The 18,530-nt window shown below is 37.7% G+C and overlaps 1 protein-coding gene across 1 annotated transcript in view; it reads right to left on the bottom strand.

Moving 5' to 3' along the window:
* TPR (translocated promoter region, nuclear basket protein) overlaps positions 1-18,530 on the bottom strand; it is a 53,787-nt gene that overhangs the window by 30,557 nt on the left and 4,700 nt on the right. The window contains exons 5-21 of the mRNA XM_080918369.1: positions 14,620-14,716; positions 13,400-13,503; positions 13,061-13,225; positions 10,573-10,665; positions 9,717-9,797; positions 9,553-9,640; positions 8,300-8,440; positions 7,868-7,959; positions 7,022-7,219; positions 5,328-5,435; positions 4,444-4,670; positions 3,803-3,966; positions 3,112-3,245; positions 2,875-3,023; positions 1,949-2,111; positions 656-790; positions 80-220 (exon numbers count right to left, since the gene is read on the bottom strand). Coding sequence (XP_080774495.1) covers positions 80-220; positions 656-790; positions 1,949-2,111; positions 2,875-3,023; positions 3,112-3,245; positions 3,803-3,966; positions 4,444-4,670; positions 5,328-5,435; positions 7,022-7,219; positions 7,868-7,959; positions 8,300-8,440; positions 9,553-9,640; positions 9,717-9,797; positions 10,573-10,665; positions 13,061-13,225; positions 13,400-13,503; positions 14,620-14,716 — 2,280 coding nt within the window. The remainder of the gene's footprint in view (positions 1-79; positions 221-655; positions 791-1,948; positions 2,112-2,874; positions 3,024-3,111; positions 3,246-3,802; positions 3,967-4,443; positions 4,671-5,327; positions 5,436-7,021; positions 7,220-7,867; positions 7,960-8,299; positions 8,441-9,552; positions 9,641-9,716; positions 9,798-10,572; positions 10,666-13,060; positions 13,226-13,399; positions 13,504-14,619; positions 14,717-18,530) is intronic.

The following is an 18,530-nucleotide window of genomic DNA, read 5'->3' as shown; positions in this document are numbered from 1 at the left end:
TTAAAAACTGCCAGGCATATTTAAGATTTTGTAAAGGTCGGTAACTACAGATTACACACACCCAGAAGTTGATACTCACATCTAGGTTCCTCGTAAGCGTGTGTCTTTGCTCCACCTCATTTTCTAACTTCTTCTTCAGGTGAGAGATTTCATGCTCCAATTTTTCTATCTGGCTACTCAGCCTTTGCTTGGTTTCAGTCTCTGATCGCTCTAGTATGCCCTAATGTAAGAGATGGTTACCAATAAAAAAATTAAGCAATACAAAGAATATTAGAAGCTATATAAAATTACGAGATCATAATCCATGAAGTTAAACTTGAGAAGATTGTCTTTGTAGATACACAAGGGAAGTATTTTGGCCACTTTTCATATCAAAAGGTTTATTTCATATTAAATATTTATTTAGTGGTATGGGAGTGGGAGTAAGAATATCAGAGTAGTTATACAGTACATGATTCTAATTAACTATGTTAATGTCAAATACGTTAATTACTTTGTTTCAATCGATTGAGCTTCCTTTAAAGTATGTTTTAGCATACCACTGATGTAAATCATCACTATAATGGATGAAAAAAGTAACATAAAACTTTTAGTTAGGAAGATTAAGAAGACACAGAAGATAATAGTACTCCATTGCATACACTTAGCTGTTTACCTGGATTGTTTGAAGATTAGTCAGCAACAGGTTCTGTCCCCTCTGTTCAGCTAACAAAGACTCTCTTTGCTGAGACAGACGGACTTCAGACAATTTAAGCATTTCTTTTTCCTTCTTCAAATTTTCTGCTCTTACCTTAAAATGAAAGAAAAATGTTGGGAAATACCATGATAAAAGGAATACACTTATAAAATTAAAGTGTTTTCTTTATTATGTATAAAGAATGTATATGATTTTGACTACAGCTCCTGATCAAGTAAATATAATTCCCTGTTTCATGAACTAGAACATAAAGCTGAAATGACTGGATTAACACTGATGATCCTTACGATAGCTTAGCTCTAGCAAACTATTCTTTAAAATAACACATTGTGAGCTGGAGAAACAGCTCAGTGTTTGAGAGCATTTGGTGCTATTCCAGATGTTCCAGCACCCACAGTAGGCAGCTCATAACTGACTGTAGCTCCAGTTCAGGGTGATCCAATGCCTCTGAACTTCTCAAGCATTTGAACCTATATGTGGACACACATCTACACATTAAAAAAAAAAGAAGCAAAGCCCAGAACAAAATCCAAAACACCAGAACAAATATAAGTGTGTAACTATGCCATAGCTAAACTAATACACTACAAATGATGCTATGTTTTATAAGCCAAAATAGTTTCTAAGGACTTCTTTTAAAGCAGTAACCAATCTAGTCAGAATCTCTTTCCTCCTTAAATACTGTGCTCTATGACTCAGGAGAGTTGCAAGTGAAATGCAGTATTTTCAAAGTATTTGGATTTGGCCCTGAGTCGTATTAATTACCAGTTACAACACTTGAAACAGTTTGTAAAAAAATGTTCCTTTTTCCATCATGAAGTGTAGCATGATAAAATGCAATGCAGCAAATAAACAAGAAAACCAGTGTCTTCAAGTCCTAACTAATCTATTTCTCATGACTGTCAAAAAGAGGCAAATTACTTTCTAGCTTCTGAACCCATTTCTCATTTTTACCTAGCTTATGAGTAAAAGCCAAAAGTGATGGTGTTAACTTCATCATAATCTAATTTGATCTTTAGTTGGGAGCATTCTTTCTTCTTTTGTAAATGCTCAAGTAAGATTTCATTTGAAGTCTTACATATGTGTGTGTATATATGTACACAGATACACACACACACATACACATACTATTTGGAAAATATATATGGATCGGAGTCTACACAATGCTTTACCTATGCTACTTCAACCAATAAAATTAAAGAAATAACTAGCGCTATCAAATGTCAGCGAGGGAAGAGGTGTTGCTCTCACTTCTGCAACAGCTAGCTTTTCATTGGCTCCTCTCAAGTCTTGTGTCATCGTGTTGATGATCTGTTCCTGCTTCTGAGTAGTTGCAGTGAGTTTCTGGTTTCTCTCCTGTAGAGATGTTATTTCTCGGCGATATCCTTCCACATTATCTTGCAGCATTTCGTAACTGGTGATAAAGATGACCAGTTCTTAGGTCTTTGAAGAATTTCACAGAAACTTAATTTCATGTGATTAAAATTAGAAAGTGGCTTGTGTAATAATGTACAACCTTCTATGACCCCCTTATTTACCAGCTAAAACTGAAATTATAAATAAGGAAACATTTCACATTGAATAACTTGTTAAAAATCCATTCTGAAAATAATGACAATATAATTTGAATACCTAAGATAACTATCACAAGAAGGAAAGAGTCCAGAAATGACAGCCATGGCACACACTCACAATACTAGTATTGGGAGGCTGAGACAGATTGCCACAGGTTTGAGGCTAGACCAGTCTACTGATTATCAGGCTACCCAGGGATATACAGTGAGACACAAACCCACAATATCAGCACTGGGAGGGTGAGGCAGGACTGCCACCAGTTTGAGCCTAGCCTAGTCTACTGATCGAGGACTGTATACCCAGAGCTATACAGTCAAACCCCTGTCAAAAAATTCACACTTCCACCTCTTCAGAAAGAGCTCCAGAAACAATGTCTCTCAATCTGAGGAAAGGAAACCAGCAGCATTGTCTTAAGTCTGCTCCTGGCCCTGACCAAGAGAATTCACAGCCAATGTTAAGGAATAAAGCATTACAGTTTCCCATCTTGGAACATACTACATAGAAAAACAACACCATTGTAAATTAACTCTGGGACCTAACTGGTCGGCATCCTGTGAGTGTAACATTTAACGGCATTAATTCCCAAACAAAAGAAAATTTACCGTTTAGAAGCAAAGTCTAGCTGAGTAGAAACTTTGGTGTTTTGTGAGCGCAGGTCTGTGACTTGCTCTTGAAGCTTCTCTAGCTGCTCATTTTGAAGTTTTTCACTGTCTATTTTTTCTTTTTTATAGTTCTCAAAGATTTCCTGCAACTGAACATTGGAGATCATTAGACCACACTACTTTCACCAAAAGTTCAACTGGAGAATAACCTGTGACTTTAACCAGGCACAGTCTTACCTGTTTGAGGGCAGCCTTTGCTTCTATAGCCTCTGTGGATTCAACGACGGGCTCCGGGGCAGGAGTAGATGAAGTCTGTGATGTACTTGGACGTTTTGGAGTTGACACAAGAGAAATTTCATCTAAGCTTGAAGCTTCAGAAAAATAAAAAAGACCAATAGGATCTTTTTTTTGCTTGCTTCCATAAATCAGTTTTAAAGATTACTTGCAAAAGCATTGTTACTAAATTAAGAAGTGGAAAGTAAAGTATTACTAGACCTCTCATAAAATGGATGTATTAATAACTACTAAAGATGGACGCCTCAGTGGGAAAAGCTGCCCAATAAGCTGAGTCTGATCCCTGGGACCCACATGCTGTCAGGAGAAAACCACCACCTCCCACTAGTTATCCTGACCTCACACACAGTAGTCTTCGTGCATGCACATACACAAGAACACAGGAGATAAAATGTAAAAAAAAACAAACAAACCAAAAACCCTGTAATTCACTAAGTCTAAAAAGTATGGGTTTTAGCAATATTTTTTTTCTTAGTAGTATAAAATGACACTTAAAAATAAAATCAATGTTATAAATCAGGTACACAAAATAGCTGAAGTCCATTTCTATATTAGAGTAGCAACTGTTTTTGTACAAAACCTATTCACCAGTTCATTTCCAAATTACTGTCCGGTAATTACATAAAAATCCTACCTTGTAATGGAATGGCCATCCCTGTTGTTTGTGACAATAAGATTCGGTACATGTCACGCTGACGAACTATGGAATCAACGAGCTGCATCTGATGCTGTCGTGACTCGCGAAGCTGTTCCAGTTCAGTGAGAGAGTTCTCGAGTTTATGCTGTAGCTCAGCAATTCTGCAGAGAACAGAGTCTTTGTAGGTCCATATTCTCTTCATCCCAACACTGCCTGCCTTCCCTCACTATTTTCATAGTCCTCACTTTTATTCTGTGGCTACTGAAAGAAGTCCTTACGATTCCCGCCACAGGAGACTCAACAGCATCTGAAAAACGTTCTCAGCATTGAGCCTATGAAACTTCAATATTCTTGCTTTCAGTGCCATTCTTCCTTCCCTAACACATTATCTTTATAAAAAGCTCAGCAATCTACTTGAGTAATGCTCACACACCTTTCCCATGAGGACTTTCTTCTTGGAACTTAAATGAACTCTGCCAAGTTTACCTATTCTAGCACTAGTCACATTACCTCCTGATTTAAATTAACTCCATAGTATTGTTGCTCAGCAGTGTTTTTCTAAGTCTCTATGTCCTCAGTATCCAGCATCTCTAAGCCCAGTAACTATTGCTTAACACGCTGACACAGTCGCTGCTTACTTAGAGGAAGTTGTCTCTTGTTCCTCTCGTTCCCTGGTCTCCCCAAGTTCTCGAAGAGCAAACAGCAGACGCTGGTTCTGCTGCTGAAGCTCTTCAATATTCCTGTAAGACACTAGGTGCTGCGATATCACTTCAGATGAGCTACTTATGTCAGCAGAGCTGACCTCCTCATCCCGAATTACATGGTTGCCCCTTGCTTCTTCAAGTTCCATTAGGAGCACTCTAATCTACAAACAAAAATTTACTGTTATAAAATAGTATAGCTATTGGTTACAGGAGCATCTGAAAGAACCAAAAAATTTAAATGACAGTATCCCTTATAAAGAAAATCACTTTAGATGTTAAAAAAAAAATCTAAGAAAAAATTTAATCAAATAGTTACAGAAAAGTACAATTTCAGAATCATGGCTACTTTTTAAACATGAAACTACAAGTAACTTAATTAGTGCTTGTTTTATATGGTAAGGTGGAAAAAACAGACATGGTGGCGTGCACCTGAAATCCCAGCACCCAGGAAGATGTGGAAGGAAGATTAGAATTCAGGGGTTGAAGTACAAACAAGTCTCTTCTCAAAAAACAGTAGTAGTAAGTACTACACAATATAATCTAATTTTGGCACAAACATACTTATACATTCAGATATGCACTTATTAATACTTAATAATCAGATAGCATGAAACATACACACCAACTTGCTGACACTGTTTACACTCTGCGACACAGCAGGCTGGGAAATAGAAAACAACAACAAACCCTTCCTATTTCAACTGTCCGTGTGCTCATTACAAATGTCACCATTGATCTCTGAGAAGATGATGACAGGACTGTAAGTTCTAGTGCATTCCCACTGAAGGACTGAAACAGTGCACGTCAACCCCTCTAACCTGTTGAGAAAGATCTCTTATTTGCATTTCCATTCTCTGATTGTCCCTTTCAAGTACTGATGAATGTTTGTTGGCTTTATCAGTGTCCTCCTGAAATCGCTGGATCTCCTTTAAAATATAAACGCAAGGGAAAACTCAGTGTCAGCAAAGACAGATCTAACGATGAAATATATATTTAAAAAATTACAATTAAGCATTTTCTACCCACAACAAGTTGTCAAGTACAACTTTGCAAATAAGAATCTTTTCCACAGTGCATTACTAAATGACCCCAGAAGCAACAGTAATCTTGGTTAGAATGAAACACTTGAGATGTCAAATTTAAATATGCTGTGTAAGACGCAGAAATTTGCAAAGAAGCAGCAACCAAAGCAGTAGCCACTGAGCATGAAAGCAAAGGCTCTGCAGTTTCCTACTACAGCATCAGTAGCTGAGGTGGAGTTTTAGACCCTCCCATTAGCAAAGATCAGATGGATTAAAGGGAAATCTGTGTTCCATTTCCAGTTTATGCATAGTCAGGTTCATGGTTATTTTCAAATAATTTTAAATATATCTGGTAGTTCATGTACCTTTAAGAAGCTATGCATATGTGCAAGAGGAAAATGTGAAAACAGAAATACAAAAGTAGTCACAAAAGACAGCACTCATCAACCTAAGTACAAAACAAGGTGGATTAAGATGCAGTTGGGTTGCAATTCGAACCCTACAAGTAAGAGCTGAAGATTTACACTAGAAAACACACGATTCATGTTGTGGATAGAAAATGCCGGCTATTAAAGAAAATTTACAGAAATGACCGTTAAGCCCTCTATTATCTCTGTACGACAGTGAAGGGACACACTGTAAGGTAAAAGCTGCTGTTCTAATTGAAAAGCCTATCTGCCATTTAACTACCCACAGGTACCTCACATACCAAGATCAAGGCAATAACCTATGAACAGAGAAACTTAAACATCTAATTGGTCCCAAGAGACCTCTCTGAAAAGAGAAATACAAGGTTAATTTGTCAGACTCCCAACCATTTTGCCTTAGGGCAAAATGAGTAAAGTTACTCAGATGCGCAACACTTCATTATCTACTGAATGTCAGTGGCTTCTAAATCATAACAAGATTTAATTCTGAATTAAGGATGCAATTTACTCAGACTCTCCAAGAAAAAAACAAATCAGTTAAGAATAGAAGATGTAAATTTATTTATCTACATTTCCTCAATAAAGTTCTCTTAAATCTTCAAGACTTCTCTGTAAAAAGCTCTACTGTAAAGGTAAATTAGAGAGTATGAACCCCCTCCTGTCATTAAGTAATACATACCATCTATACATGAACCTGCAACTTTTAACGTGGCAAAGGAGCTGTTATAAAATAATGCATCTGTGACCTAATATCAAACTATGATTATCTCTAGACAGGTTTATCAAAACCCTGAGAAAAACATGGCTATGCCAAGTTAGCCAGAGTTCTACTGCACTATTAGAACATTTGGAGACTGGTCCAAGGAGGTTTCCCTCTCAGTTGCCTTAACATATGTAAAAGCCTCCCACAACTTAGCAGAGTCACAGTGAAGATTTGTCACTGTGGGAACTTAGTGTGAAGCCTCAAGCTTGTCCAAGTGCAAAGGCTGCTAGAAGAAGGTTCCCAGCACAGGATGCTTCATTAGCAGCTGTGCCTAAAGCTCGTTCAGAGATGGAACCTACCTTCATAGCTTGCTCAAGCTTTGCAGACAGACTGGCCACGGCTTTCTGCGCACGCTCATACTCTTCACGCTGGCGTTTCAAAATCGGTGCTTTGGCTTCCACTTCTTTTACTATCTCATCCAGATACTTATTAATTCTTTTATTTTCTAGTTTTTCCAAAAGTAACTGATCCTGAGTCTCCACATATGCATTATATAGCTGGAAACGGAAATGGTTGTCATTTCAGTAAGCTGAAGGGTAAGGACAGGAATGTGGAACTTATGGGGGCTCATAATGAACATTTACATAACAGGAAGCATTTATATTCACCACATACTACTACAGACTAACAGGTAAAAAGTTCATTTTGTTTAGACTTATTTAATTGTGTGTGTGTTGGCGGGTTCATTTGAGAGAAGGTACAGAAAGTGACAGATGCCTGGAGCCGGGCAAAGCTGTGGGCTGCTGGGCATGGGTGCTGGGACCTCTAAAGAGCAGTAGGCACTTTTAACCACGGAGGCACCTCTTCAACCCAGCACCTACCTCCTTTTACTTTTAAGGCATTTCTTGCTCTATGTGTGGAAGATGCATCCACGCGTGCAGGTGCATGCCCAGTGTGCATGTGGAGGTCAGATGACAACTTGCATGGGCTGCTTTTCCCAGCGCAGGTTTTGAAAACACAAATAGGTTTGTGAGAATGCTAGCTCATGTGTTTTACTCATGGAAGTGCCTCCCTGGTCAATAAAAACCTCTTTAAATAAGCACCTGCTAACTATCAGGCAACGAGATAAACTAGAAACGGGAGATGAGTCTGGAGGCCCATGAGCACTTCTGTAATGATGAAACGTGATCTGGCGTCATTCTTACCTCAGTTAACTTCATCCCAGGCTTTACAATTTTAGCTACAGCTGCTGCGGTAGGAGACATGGCTGCAAGCTCTTCTTCAGATAATATAGCTCCTGTGTAAACACAATTTTCCCCCTTTTTGCAAAACTATAAAACTGAAAGCCACTAATGAACATTTAAAGTGAAGGAATAGTGACATTAAATGTATTTTTTACTTACTATATTTCAAATATAACACAAATGTGGTGACCACACAACAATTACAAATTAACAATATTGTGATCAAATGGTATTCATATATGAGGATACTGTAAAGACTTATAGTGCATTCTTTTTCAAATATTAATTTTTCTACATTGCAGCATACCACAGAAATGCTGTTATTTCAATGTAAGCCACCACAGAGATATGTTCCAGCAGCTCAAGGAACTGACAAGTATCTCTCAGTCACACCTTTACGTTTTGTAGCGGAGAGCAGGTCATTTGCATTCTCTAACTCCTTTTCCAATTTCCCAATTTTCTCAAGCATTTCTTTTTCCATTTGATCTTTCGATTCTTCCACTTGTAGAAGATGATCTTGTATTGTTTTGTTGGCTAAACATTTGAACAGACACAATATTGGAAACCATCATTAAAATACTGCAGTTTATTAACTAAGGCACAGTAAGAATCCTCCCTTCTGGAGACAACATTAAATTCTGGAGGCTACGCTGGATGATCATCACCCACTCAAAGCCTGGCCTACTTGTCGCCCTTTAAACGCTTCAGTCTGTTTCTCACCAACATAAGCACAAGAGAGAACGAGCAGCAGAGAAGGGCCACCACGCATATCTTTGGAATCAATTTTGGCCTTTAGTTTAAAAAAGAAAAAATGAATAGAAAAGATAAACACACATTAAGATAAAGACCACAAACACTGTTGGCCTCCATCTCCCTGGATGCCATCTCTTAGACTCAGCTGTGCCTTGAAAATTATCAGAAAAACAAGTTGTATCTGTACTGAAAACGCAGACCATTTCTCACCATCCCCAAACCATGAAGCAGGTACTACTTACGGTGCATTGAGCACTGTGAACAACCCTACCCTGCGGTAAGACAGGCAGACGTGCGTAGGTTACAAGCAAGTCCTAGACCACTTTAAAGAACTGAGGATCTTCAAGTATTCTTGATGGGTTGTGGTACCAATTCTTGAGATACAAGTTTATGTACACATGCTTAAAATGATATTTTCCTTCAGTTTTGGGCACAATTTAACTGCAAAACTGTAGTTTTTGCTAGTTTGAAATTTCAACAAGAATAATTGCAATCTAAGAGCCTTACAACCTACCTAAAAGCCTACAGCTTTTGAAAGTCCAGGTATGCCATTTGAATGAACAGTCATTTGGAATACCCGAGGTTTGTCACGGATGAAGTTCAGTATCTCTAAGAGCACACAGATGTCTATGTAACACAGCCTACCTGCTATGGGATGACTGACTAAGAGCACATACTGACTGACAGGGTGGTACCAGTGTCTAAGATGGAGGAAAAAGAACCACCGCCTTAGCATCTGTATTTAAAATCTAATTCCAATCTTCTTAGCCTAGGCTCGCTCTTCTACATGAAATTTTGTCGCAGGTAAAGCCCATCCTCATTTTAAATTAAACCAGCTATACAAATTTGAAGAGATGTACAACAAAAGCACCTCATCACACTCTAAGACGTACCTTCTCCAGCTTCCTTGAGCAGCTTGTGCAGCTCATCCACTGCCCGAGTTAGCTCATTACTCTTTGCCTCTGAGTCATCGGCAGCGCTCTAAAAGTTAATCATAAAGTCATCACCAGTCACGAATCCTGCTCCAGGACACAAGGGCGTATGCTAGAGCATTTACCTTGTAGAGATTAGACAGCTTTATGTGAGCGTTTAGTTCATTGTGGAATTTCTCTTCCATACTGGCCTGCTGTTCTTTGGCCTAAAAACAAAGTAAAAGCTCGTTTGTATGCGTATAGCAGCAAATACAGCTTAAATATGTAAGACATTTATAAAACATCAGGACAAAAAGTTCATTTTCTACAGACTACAAAAGAAACTGACTTCTGATAGTAAATTACTTTGAGAATCAAATAGTACTTTTCAAGCAAAATAATGAAATTAAAATGAACTCACACTGGTTTTGTACCTAGTACTTAGTCTAAAGCATGTAACTACTACTTATGATTCTATCAGCCTAGAAAACATTTAGAGCCATTCAGGCTGTTTTATGGGTATCGGAGAACCATGAGAAGATGGTCTCAGACAGGTACGGAAGTACAGGTTCCCAATTCTATCACTGATGAACTGAGAAAGATTATGAATTTGAAGCTAGTTTGAAGGCTATAAAAGTGGGTTCTAGTCCATTCTGGAAAACATAGTTAAGATATTTTCTAAAAATAACAAAACCCAAAGTATCTGACAATATTTTATCAAATTACACAAATATACATACACACTTTGATAATCTTGTAAAGGAAACTTGTTTTAGGGACTGGCACATAGCTCCATGGGTAGAATCTTAACAAGTGTGCTGACCCCAGAATTGTGTAAGAACCAGTGTGATAGAACCTGAAGGTTTAAAAGTTAAAGGCTATCCTTGGCTACAATGCAAGACTTAAGGCCAGCCCAGGGAGATCAAATTAAACCAAACTACCACCACCATCACAACAACAAAATCAAAACAACAAACATATTTTTAAGTGGTCATCATATACCTCTTTTAATTTTGTCAGCAAATCCTCTACATGCTTCTGAAGATGTTCATTTGATGTTTTCAAGCCATTCATCTGTTCTTCCAGTCTCAAAGCCTATGAACACACGGGGAAAGAGTCTTAACAAATGAGATCATTTAATATGAAGTTTATTCTGTCAAAAGTAAGATATATCCCCTCCAAAAGACAGAGATTTGTAATACAGAGGCCTGACTAAGAAAATGTGGCTATGATTAATGAGACCTTATTCCTCCATCATCAGCGTGTGATGTGGCCCAAGCCCTTTAGCACACATTGCAGCCTCCGCGACGTTGCTGCTGCCCACATGTCTACCGAGTACGTACTTAAGAGCCAGTGGAATCTGAAGTCTACCTACAACGGTCTCTGAAAGAGCAGAGAGGGGCCAAAAGGCACCTGACTGAATCACTGTGCTCTCTACCACTGGAGGACAGTGCTCTAGCTTCATACACGCAATGCCACCAACTGGGCTTGGTCCCCAGCAGCAGGAGAAAGGCCACCTCTAGTTCAGACAGTGGATATAACTCAAAACTGGAATGATTCCCATAAAAGTACAAGTTTCAGATAATATTAAGATCAGACTGCCGTGGTTGGTGAAAGAAGGCAAACATAATCCATCACCTCATGATGGTGGCCAGTGTATGACCTGGACAGTTTCTTGAAAATCATCTCAGAGAAGACTCCTGAACCTTGCTGGAGGCCCGTACCAAGTTCCTTCCTACCTACACTGTGGAAAAACTGCAGGGTCCCTCTTAAGACATCTGGGAGTGTTTGCCCACTATATACCCTCAAAGTAAACCTCACCAGGAGCAATCCTCCCCAAAAGTAACATTTTGGGTCCTGGAGATGATGCAAGAACTCTCTGCTATAAAACCTTTGTTCTTCATCCTCTTTTCCATAGGCCATTTCTCTGTCCATGCGTAACAAGATTTTACAATTGACAGCATCTTCAGCCAGCTTAGGTGAGCACTGGATATGCTGTATGTCAAATCCAAATCCTTGTGTGGTCTTAGAGAAACTCTAGTTTACCTCATGGCAAAGAGGTATTCCAAATGATTACCCATTCCTTCAAATTACACTTTCGGACCTTTACAGAGGCTTTTAGTTTTTATACAGTTTTTAGTTCTTATATAGGCATTTATATTCATCCATAAATTCCTTGTTAAAACTTCAAAGTAGCAAAAACTATAGAGAACAGTTGAGTTAAATTATGACCAAAACTGAAGAAAACTCAAATGAAAGCTAATTTTAACCATGAGCAGATAAACTTTTAATTCTAACTCGTGTCGTTAGCATAGACCACACCCTCTTTTAGTATTGGAGCACAGGGCTGACACAACAAGGCTTCCACAGTAGCCATCCCAGTCAATAAGGATTCCACAGGGAACCATCTGGCTCCGGTCTTCAGGATATATTCTTATCCAAGAAGAAATTAACAATAACCAACCCTATATCCAGGCAACTCAGTGTCCCAATGATTGGAAAATAAGGTTACTGTTGTTGGGAAATTTTACATTTGACATTGTGACAGTTTTCCAGCAGGTGCTCATGCTTTTAAATGGTTCTTCTGTAGAATACTTTCCTTGCCCCAATTAGAAGTTAGGTAACACTCAGAAATCTGTTGAGTATTAACTATTGCAACCGACTCTACTGAAAAGCTTCGTCCTGACCCAAAAACATTTTTCAAACTCCTACTGACAGTTGTTTAAGGCAAGATGATTACTGTGGACTCCGATCTACACCGAGAGAAATGTGTTTAGCAGCAGCTCCTGATACCCCAGGATTTGTACCTTTAGGGTGTATTTTTATCACAGTGGTACTGTAGAAACTACAGGCCTAGTGTAAGAAATCAACAAATGGGTTAGAACACGGAGACTCTTCCTCAGGCCAACCTTTACTTAATGCTCCTTTCTTTATTTGAGTTTAAATGGCCTTGTCATGAAGCATCTCAGTGTTTTGGAATTACTATAGTGACCCACGTACTGCATTGTCTGAACGTCTGCATGTAGCCATCCAGGGCACCAATGTCTCACTTCCGTAAGAATCACAAGAGAACAGACCATTCAACCGAACCTACATCACTATAGTGACAGAGAGGAGCAAAGGCTCTGGGTTTACTGTCTCCCAATTTGACAAGACTGACCGAAAAAGGAAATTAGATGAACAGTTCATTAGCCTGATGCTGTCTTTATATGTTGCCATACGATGCAAATTAACAGTGTACTGTAAGTCAAAAAAGAGAAAAATCAACTAATGGGACAATGTGTTTGGATATAATTCACAAAAAAGGGGCTACTCCTTAAGTGTATCTTTGGAAAGAAAGGTTTATTATTAGAGTGGAAGGTGTACAATGTCACTACAAATCCTCTAAACATTCCCCTGGGTTAAAGTTGAGTTCTGCTGTCACTGAACTGTCACTTAACTCATGTGCAAAGGCCACCTCTAATAGAAGCAAGGGAATTTTACTACTCACCTCTTCTTTTTTGTTTTCAAGATTACACTTAAGTTCCAGAATTTCATTTCCCTTTTCTCTTCCCAGAGCCAATAGCTCGTCAGTTTTGGTTTTCAACTCTGTGTTTAGCCACGAATTCTGATTGTGTAGCAATTCCTTTTCTTGTTCTAAGCGCTTTTCTCGATACTAAAAGAAAAATTTAAAGTAATATTTAACTATATTAAACAAATGGAGTTCAGGGACACATGATCGTTATTTCAGAGATGAAGTTAGATTATTCAGTGAGAGAACATAAGATACAGTGACAAATAGACCCTTAGGCACATGAGTCTGAATTTATTGGGCATCAATATTACTTGCCTTCACAGCAACATCAGAAGCTTGAAGTTCATCCAGTTTTAACTGAAGCTCACCCTTTGTCGTATTGCTTTCTTTAAGTTTTTCATTGAGACGTTTAACATCCTCTAGAAAGGAGGGCGAGCGTGAGCATTTGGAAATAATGACTAGCTAACACCCGCAGAAACTAAGTAACAAAATGTTATTAGAACTATAAACCTTTAACACAAAGTGCTTTTCAACTCCCATTTTAGCTTGTTTCTGTCATAATTATGAACTAAATTTCTATTTTAAACCCCTTTATTTTATTAAAACCATTTAAAAGGAAGAAATATAATTATCTATTAAAATGTACACATTTAATATTTTTCTGTTCTTCAATAACCATGTTTTAATGAAATTAATTCATTTAATCCTAATTACCACCAGCTAGTTAATCAACACAATCAACAAACACTCAGAAGTCACTCTCTTCTATAAATCAAGTTCCAGGCAGAGTATTACTATAAAACATAAATGTGAACGTTTTTCCTATTTATAGAAATTAAATTGTATATAAGCCCAAAAGCAATTATCACTAACTGTTTAAAACACATTTTTGACCATTATATCAAACATGGTACGGTGATAAATTCAGTAATTTTCCTGTTTAAGAGAGATTCTTAGCCCATTTTATATCTGTCTAATGAACTTCAGTAGTTTTTCTTCACAGCAAGTCTGTTTATACTCTGACCTCTGCCAACCTCCTCATGGCTTCTTTTCATGGTCCACTGAGTTTAATTATAGTTGCTCCCACTCATGAACTCACTCAACATGAACGTGTGCTATTGGGCCCACAGGCTCACCCCTCCCTGAAGTCCTGGCAGTTACTAGGTGCTGAAGGAGGGTGTTTTTCCAGTGCACAGGCAGGTTAAGCCGCCCATTCACTAGTTTGATTTATTCTTTTATTTATTTTCAGGACAGGGTTTCTCTATATATTCCAGGCTGCCCTAAAACTATGCAGAATAGGCCAGCCTCGAACTCAGATCTGCCTGCTACTGAATCCTGAATGCTGTGATTTAAAAGCAGGAGGCGCGATACCTGGCCAACATCTTGATAATGGCTAGAGATATGTACATGGGAAGAACAAGTGTGTTTAACTGAACTTCCACCCCAAACAAACAGAACAAAGAAACATAGCAGAATAACTCCTAGCACTAACAATAACAGAGAATGCAGTTAAAGGCACAAATATGTTTTCATACCTGTTAAATATTCAACTTCCTGAGATAACCTCTCATTGGTTCTGATTAAATCTCTTTTTTCAGCTTCTAACTCTTCCTTTGCTCTTGTAAACTGGCTCTGTCACATCAAGAAACAGCAAGTTCAAGAACGTAAGTTAAACAATCAATACAGGTGCCTGAATCAATTCAACTAACATTAGCAGTTACTTAAAGATGCTTTCTTTCCTTATAACTTAGGTATTAACAAATTAAAAAAATACTCCAAATTGTAACACCTCTATTTCTGAGTTTTAAGGTCATTTTTCCTGGGCTTATGAGTGCTTGTCACTCATTACACTGAAGTGTCCTGATTATTTAAATAGCCTTTATATTTAAGTATATAATAGATAATTTGCATGTCTTCAAAAATCAATTATGGGAACTATCACACATTTGTGTTTGGGTTCAAATTATTTCCTGGGAGGTTCCTTACGAGGCTTTTAGAGTTATAAGCAACAATAACAATCACTTTACCAGCAACTGAGCATTTAGAATGGTCCGGTGGAACATGCCAACACATAGATGTGAAACGTAATTATCTTACAATTGCTTTACCCTGCATTTTCCTGTTACTACAAACACTTTGAGCTCTCATTTGTTACTCACGAAACACACTTCCTTTGCATGTATTTTTCTTGTAACAGTTTTCTTACCACCCAAAAGAAGACATATATTATGAACAGACTTAATGGCTTATATGCATATTTTATGTAGAAAATGTTAAACTTCAAATGCGAAGTTCTACAATTTCTTTTACACGCTGAGTAACATTTATAAGATCATTTATACATATTTCCTTTGCATTTATCTCTAATGTTTTTTAAGATAAGTTTTATTTACTTAGAAAGAGACCCTAACTCAAAAAGATTAAGACCACCTTCAAAACAAAACAAAGGCCAGAGCAATGGCTCAGGGAACAAAGGCCGTGTTGCTAACTCTTGACTGGACTCTTCATTGAGGGAATGTTTCAGCTGAACACAGAGAGCCCACGCTGTCTTTATAATCTAGTTCAGGGGTCACGTAGCCCTTCCTGCCCTGAAACTACAAATGGCAGACATACTTGTAGGTTGGTGTCTATATGCAGGAGAGGACTGGCACTAGTTAGGTCAAGGCCATACACCATTGGATGGTAGAGAGTGGGGCGGGGAAAAAGTTTGGGTAAGGTAGTAGAGAGGAGGAAGAAGGAGAATTAAAATTAACATGGAGCAGTGGAACAAAGACCCAGGTAATCTTAATGATAGGTAGATATGAATATTTTCAAGGGCTTCTATAGGTTAATTTGTCTTATCTAGGTGGGCAGTTTATATCTTTGTCAACTGGTTTATTATGTGGATAGATTGTGGATCAAGAATTTCACATATAGATCTGTTTGATAAATTAGTGATTGTTGAGTCACAGCTGAGCAGATCCAGCTCGGTGGCCCGCAGATTAGGTCGGATTACATGCATGGAGTAAAAACACGGGACCAGCAGCCTCAGATCCTTTTTTATTTTTACCGCAACACAGATCTTGTGGATTCTAGGAATTCAAACTCTGGTTCTCCAGTCTGATGCACGTGATTTAGGTGGTGAACCATCGCCACTGCCTCACTCTAAGTCCTTAAGTGCTTTCACACTTAGAAACCTCTTTTAAGTAAGTGTTTTACTTAAGGTGCATAACATATATAAAACCATACCAAATGATCGTTATAGTTAAGTGAATAGATCTCATTTATCAGAGTAGCTAAAGAAATCTATTTCACCAAGTTATAACCTAATACCATTTTATTAACTAGAACCCTCATATACGTTCAATTGTGAGAATTTTTCATTCTACATATCTGTTCTTTCATTCCCTTCACTATGCCAAACAGCGTTATCTTCGTCTCCATATATCCGACTAACTTCTTTGACGACTCTAGATAAGTCACATCATTTCTGTGTATGACTTATTCACATGTTCTCTGTATTTGCCCATCTTGTGGCACAACATTTTTTTAAAAAGACCAAATATTGTATTGTGTGTACACAATAGCAGATTTTCTTTATCCATTTGTCTGTGACGAATTACAGGTTGTTTCTAAGCTTTTGGCTATCTGGATCCATGCAGCAATGAACATGGATGAGTAAGCTTCTTTACAATGGAGAGACTCCTCTGAATTTTATACCCAGGAGAACTGCTAGGATACACGGTAGTTCTATATTTAGTTTATAAACCCCTATATTGTTTTTCACATTGGCTATAAATTATAAATGCATATTCAGCAATAAATAAGAACTGTTCTCTTTCTCTGTATTCCTGCCAATATATCATGGATAATAACCATGTGTTATTACCAAACTGTGTATTCATGTATTTTTTGCTTCTTTTATAATTAACAAATGACACTTCTTTCATACACCTGATCATTTCTGTCTTTAAAAATAGGTAAAGTCTTGTCTATTCTCAAAGAAAATTACTTGTTTCTACTACTATTTCTTTATAAAACTTGGATATCAGGCCTTTATCAGATAAGTGGCTTACAGATATTCCCCGGCACCCATTCCTGGCAGCTACTGTTTTACTTTATTTCCTTTGTAGCACACAAGGCCTTCTGTTTGCTATGGCCATAATTATTTTTGTTCTTACGGCTTAAACATTTGGTGTGACTTCCAAAAAGATCATTGTCAAATTCAAAGGCTAACCGTTTTGCCCCTGTTGTCTTCCAATTTTATAGTTCCAAGAAAAAAAACAAAACAAAACAAAAACAGATAGATAGATAGATAGATAGATAGATAGATAGTTAAAAAACCAAACCAAACCCACCACCACCAAATCAATTTTCTGTTGCTGGTACTCCATATTCACTCGGCTTTTTTTTTTTTTTTAAGCAACACTATTATTCATTAAAACAACAATTTACTCAGGGTGTGCCTTTGAAGGAAAAGTAGGACACCAAACCCTCTACCACCTGTTCTTTGCATCCTATTTTGAAGTGAAGTTTACGCCACCAAGTTCTGCTACCATGGTGTGTGGCTTGCCATTGGCTTAAAATAATACAGCAAACTGATCTTGGCCAGAAACCTATAAAACTGTCAATGAAACTAACCCTCTGTTTACATAGTTAAGTATGTTGTATGTGGTGTTTTATTACAGTGCCTATCAGAAAGCTGGCCGACAAAGCAGTTAAACACATCATTTTCTAGCTCTTACCAGTTGTTTTGTTAAATTGTATGTTTGTATGTCCACAGTCCTTCTAGGTTATGACTTCACTCTGTTGCTGTTTCAAACTTAGAATGTGTATCAGGACCTTGCATTAAAGCCTATGCTAATTTGGAAACCACCTCACCCAAGAACATGCTGTGATTCGCCTACATATAAATATGTATTTTAAGTTTTCTGAAAACTTAAGTTTTCTTAATTCCAAGGCAAACAAAACAAAACAAAACCCAAATAAAAACAAATTAAAAAATTTATAGGGCTTAAAGCACTGTTTTATATTTCTTGCAAAATAATTTACCAAAATATTTTGGGTATACTATATAGAATCTGAAAGCGTGTTTTTCTTACATAGTTTGAAAGGCAAATCTGAGTCTCAGATCAAATGTAATTTTGTTAAGTATAGTTCTATGTGGTTAAAGGAAGACTTGGCATCACTCCATTTAAAGAACGCAGTAGCAATCCTTATCATCACATTTAATGTTACTCTTGTCACAGCTCTTAGTCACCAAGTCTATCAAAGCACCGTGAATGCTGGGCTATGCTGCTAATCAATAGACAATACGTAACAACTGAGAGAAACTGTATGTACACATTTCTATGTATTTGCTGACGGCTTGTTAGGACGGCTCACCTTCCATCGACTGTACCAAATACATAAAAGCAGAACAGAACTTTTAAGTACCACAGTTTCAATAAGCTTTAGTATTCACTGG

This window comes from Micromys minutus (assembly GCF_963924665.1).
Source record: "Micromys minutus genome assembly, chromosome: 6".
Classification (NCBI taxonomy): domain Eukaryota; kingdom Metazoa; phylum Chordata; class Mammalia; order Rodentia; family Muridae; genus Micromys; species Micromys minutus.
Note: the sequence above shows the minus strand (reverse complement) of the source record. Positions and strands in the feature narration are given on the sequence as shown.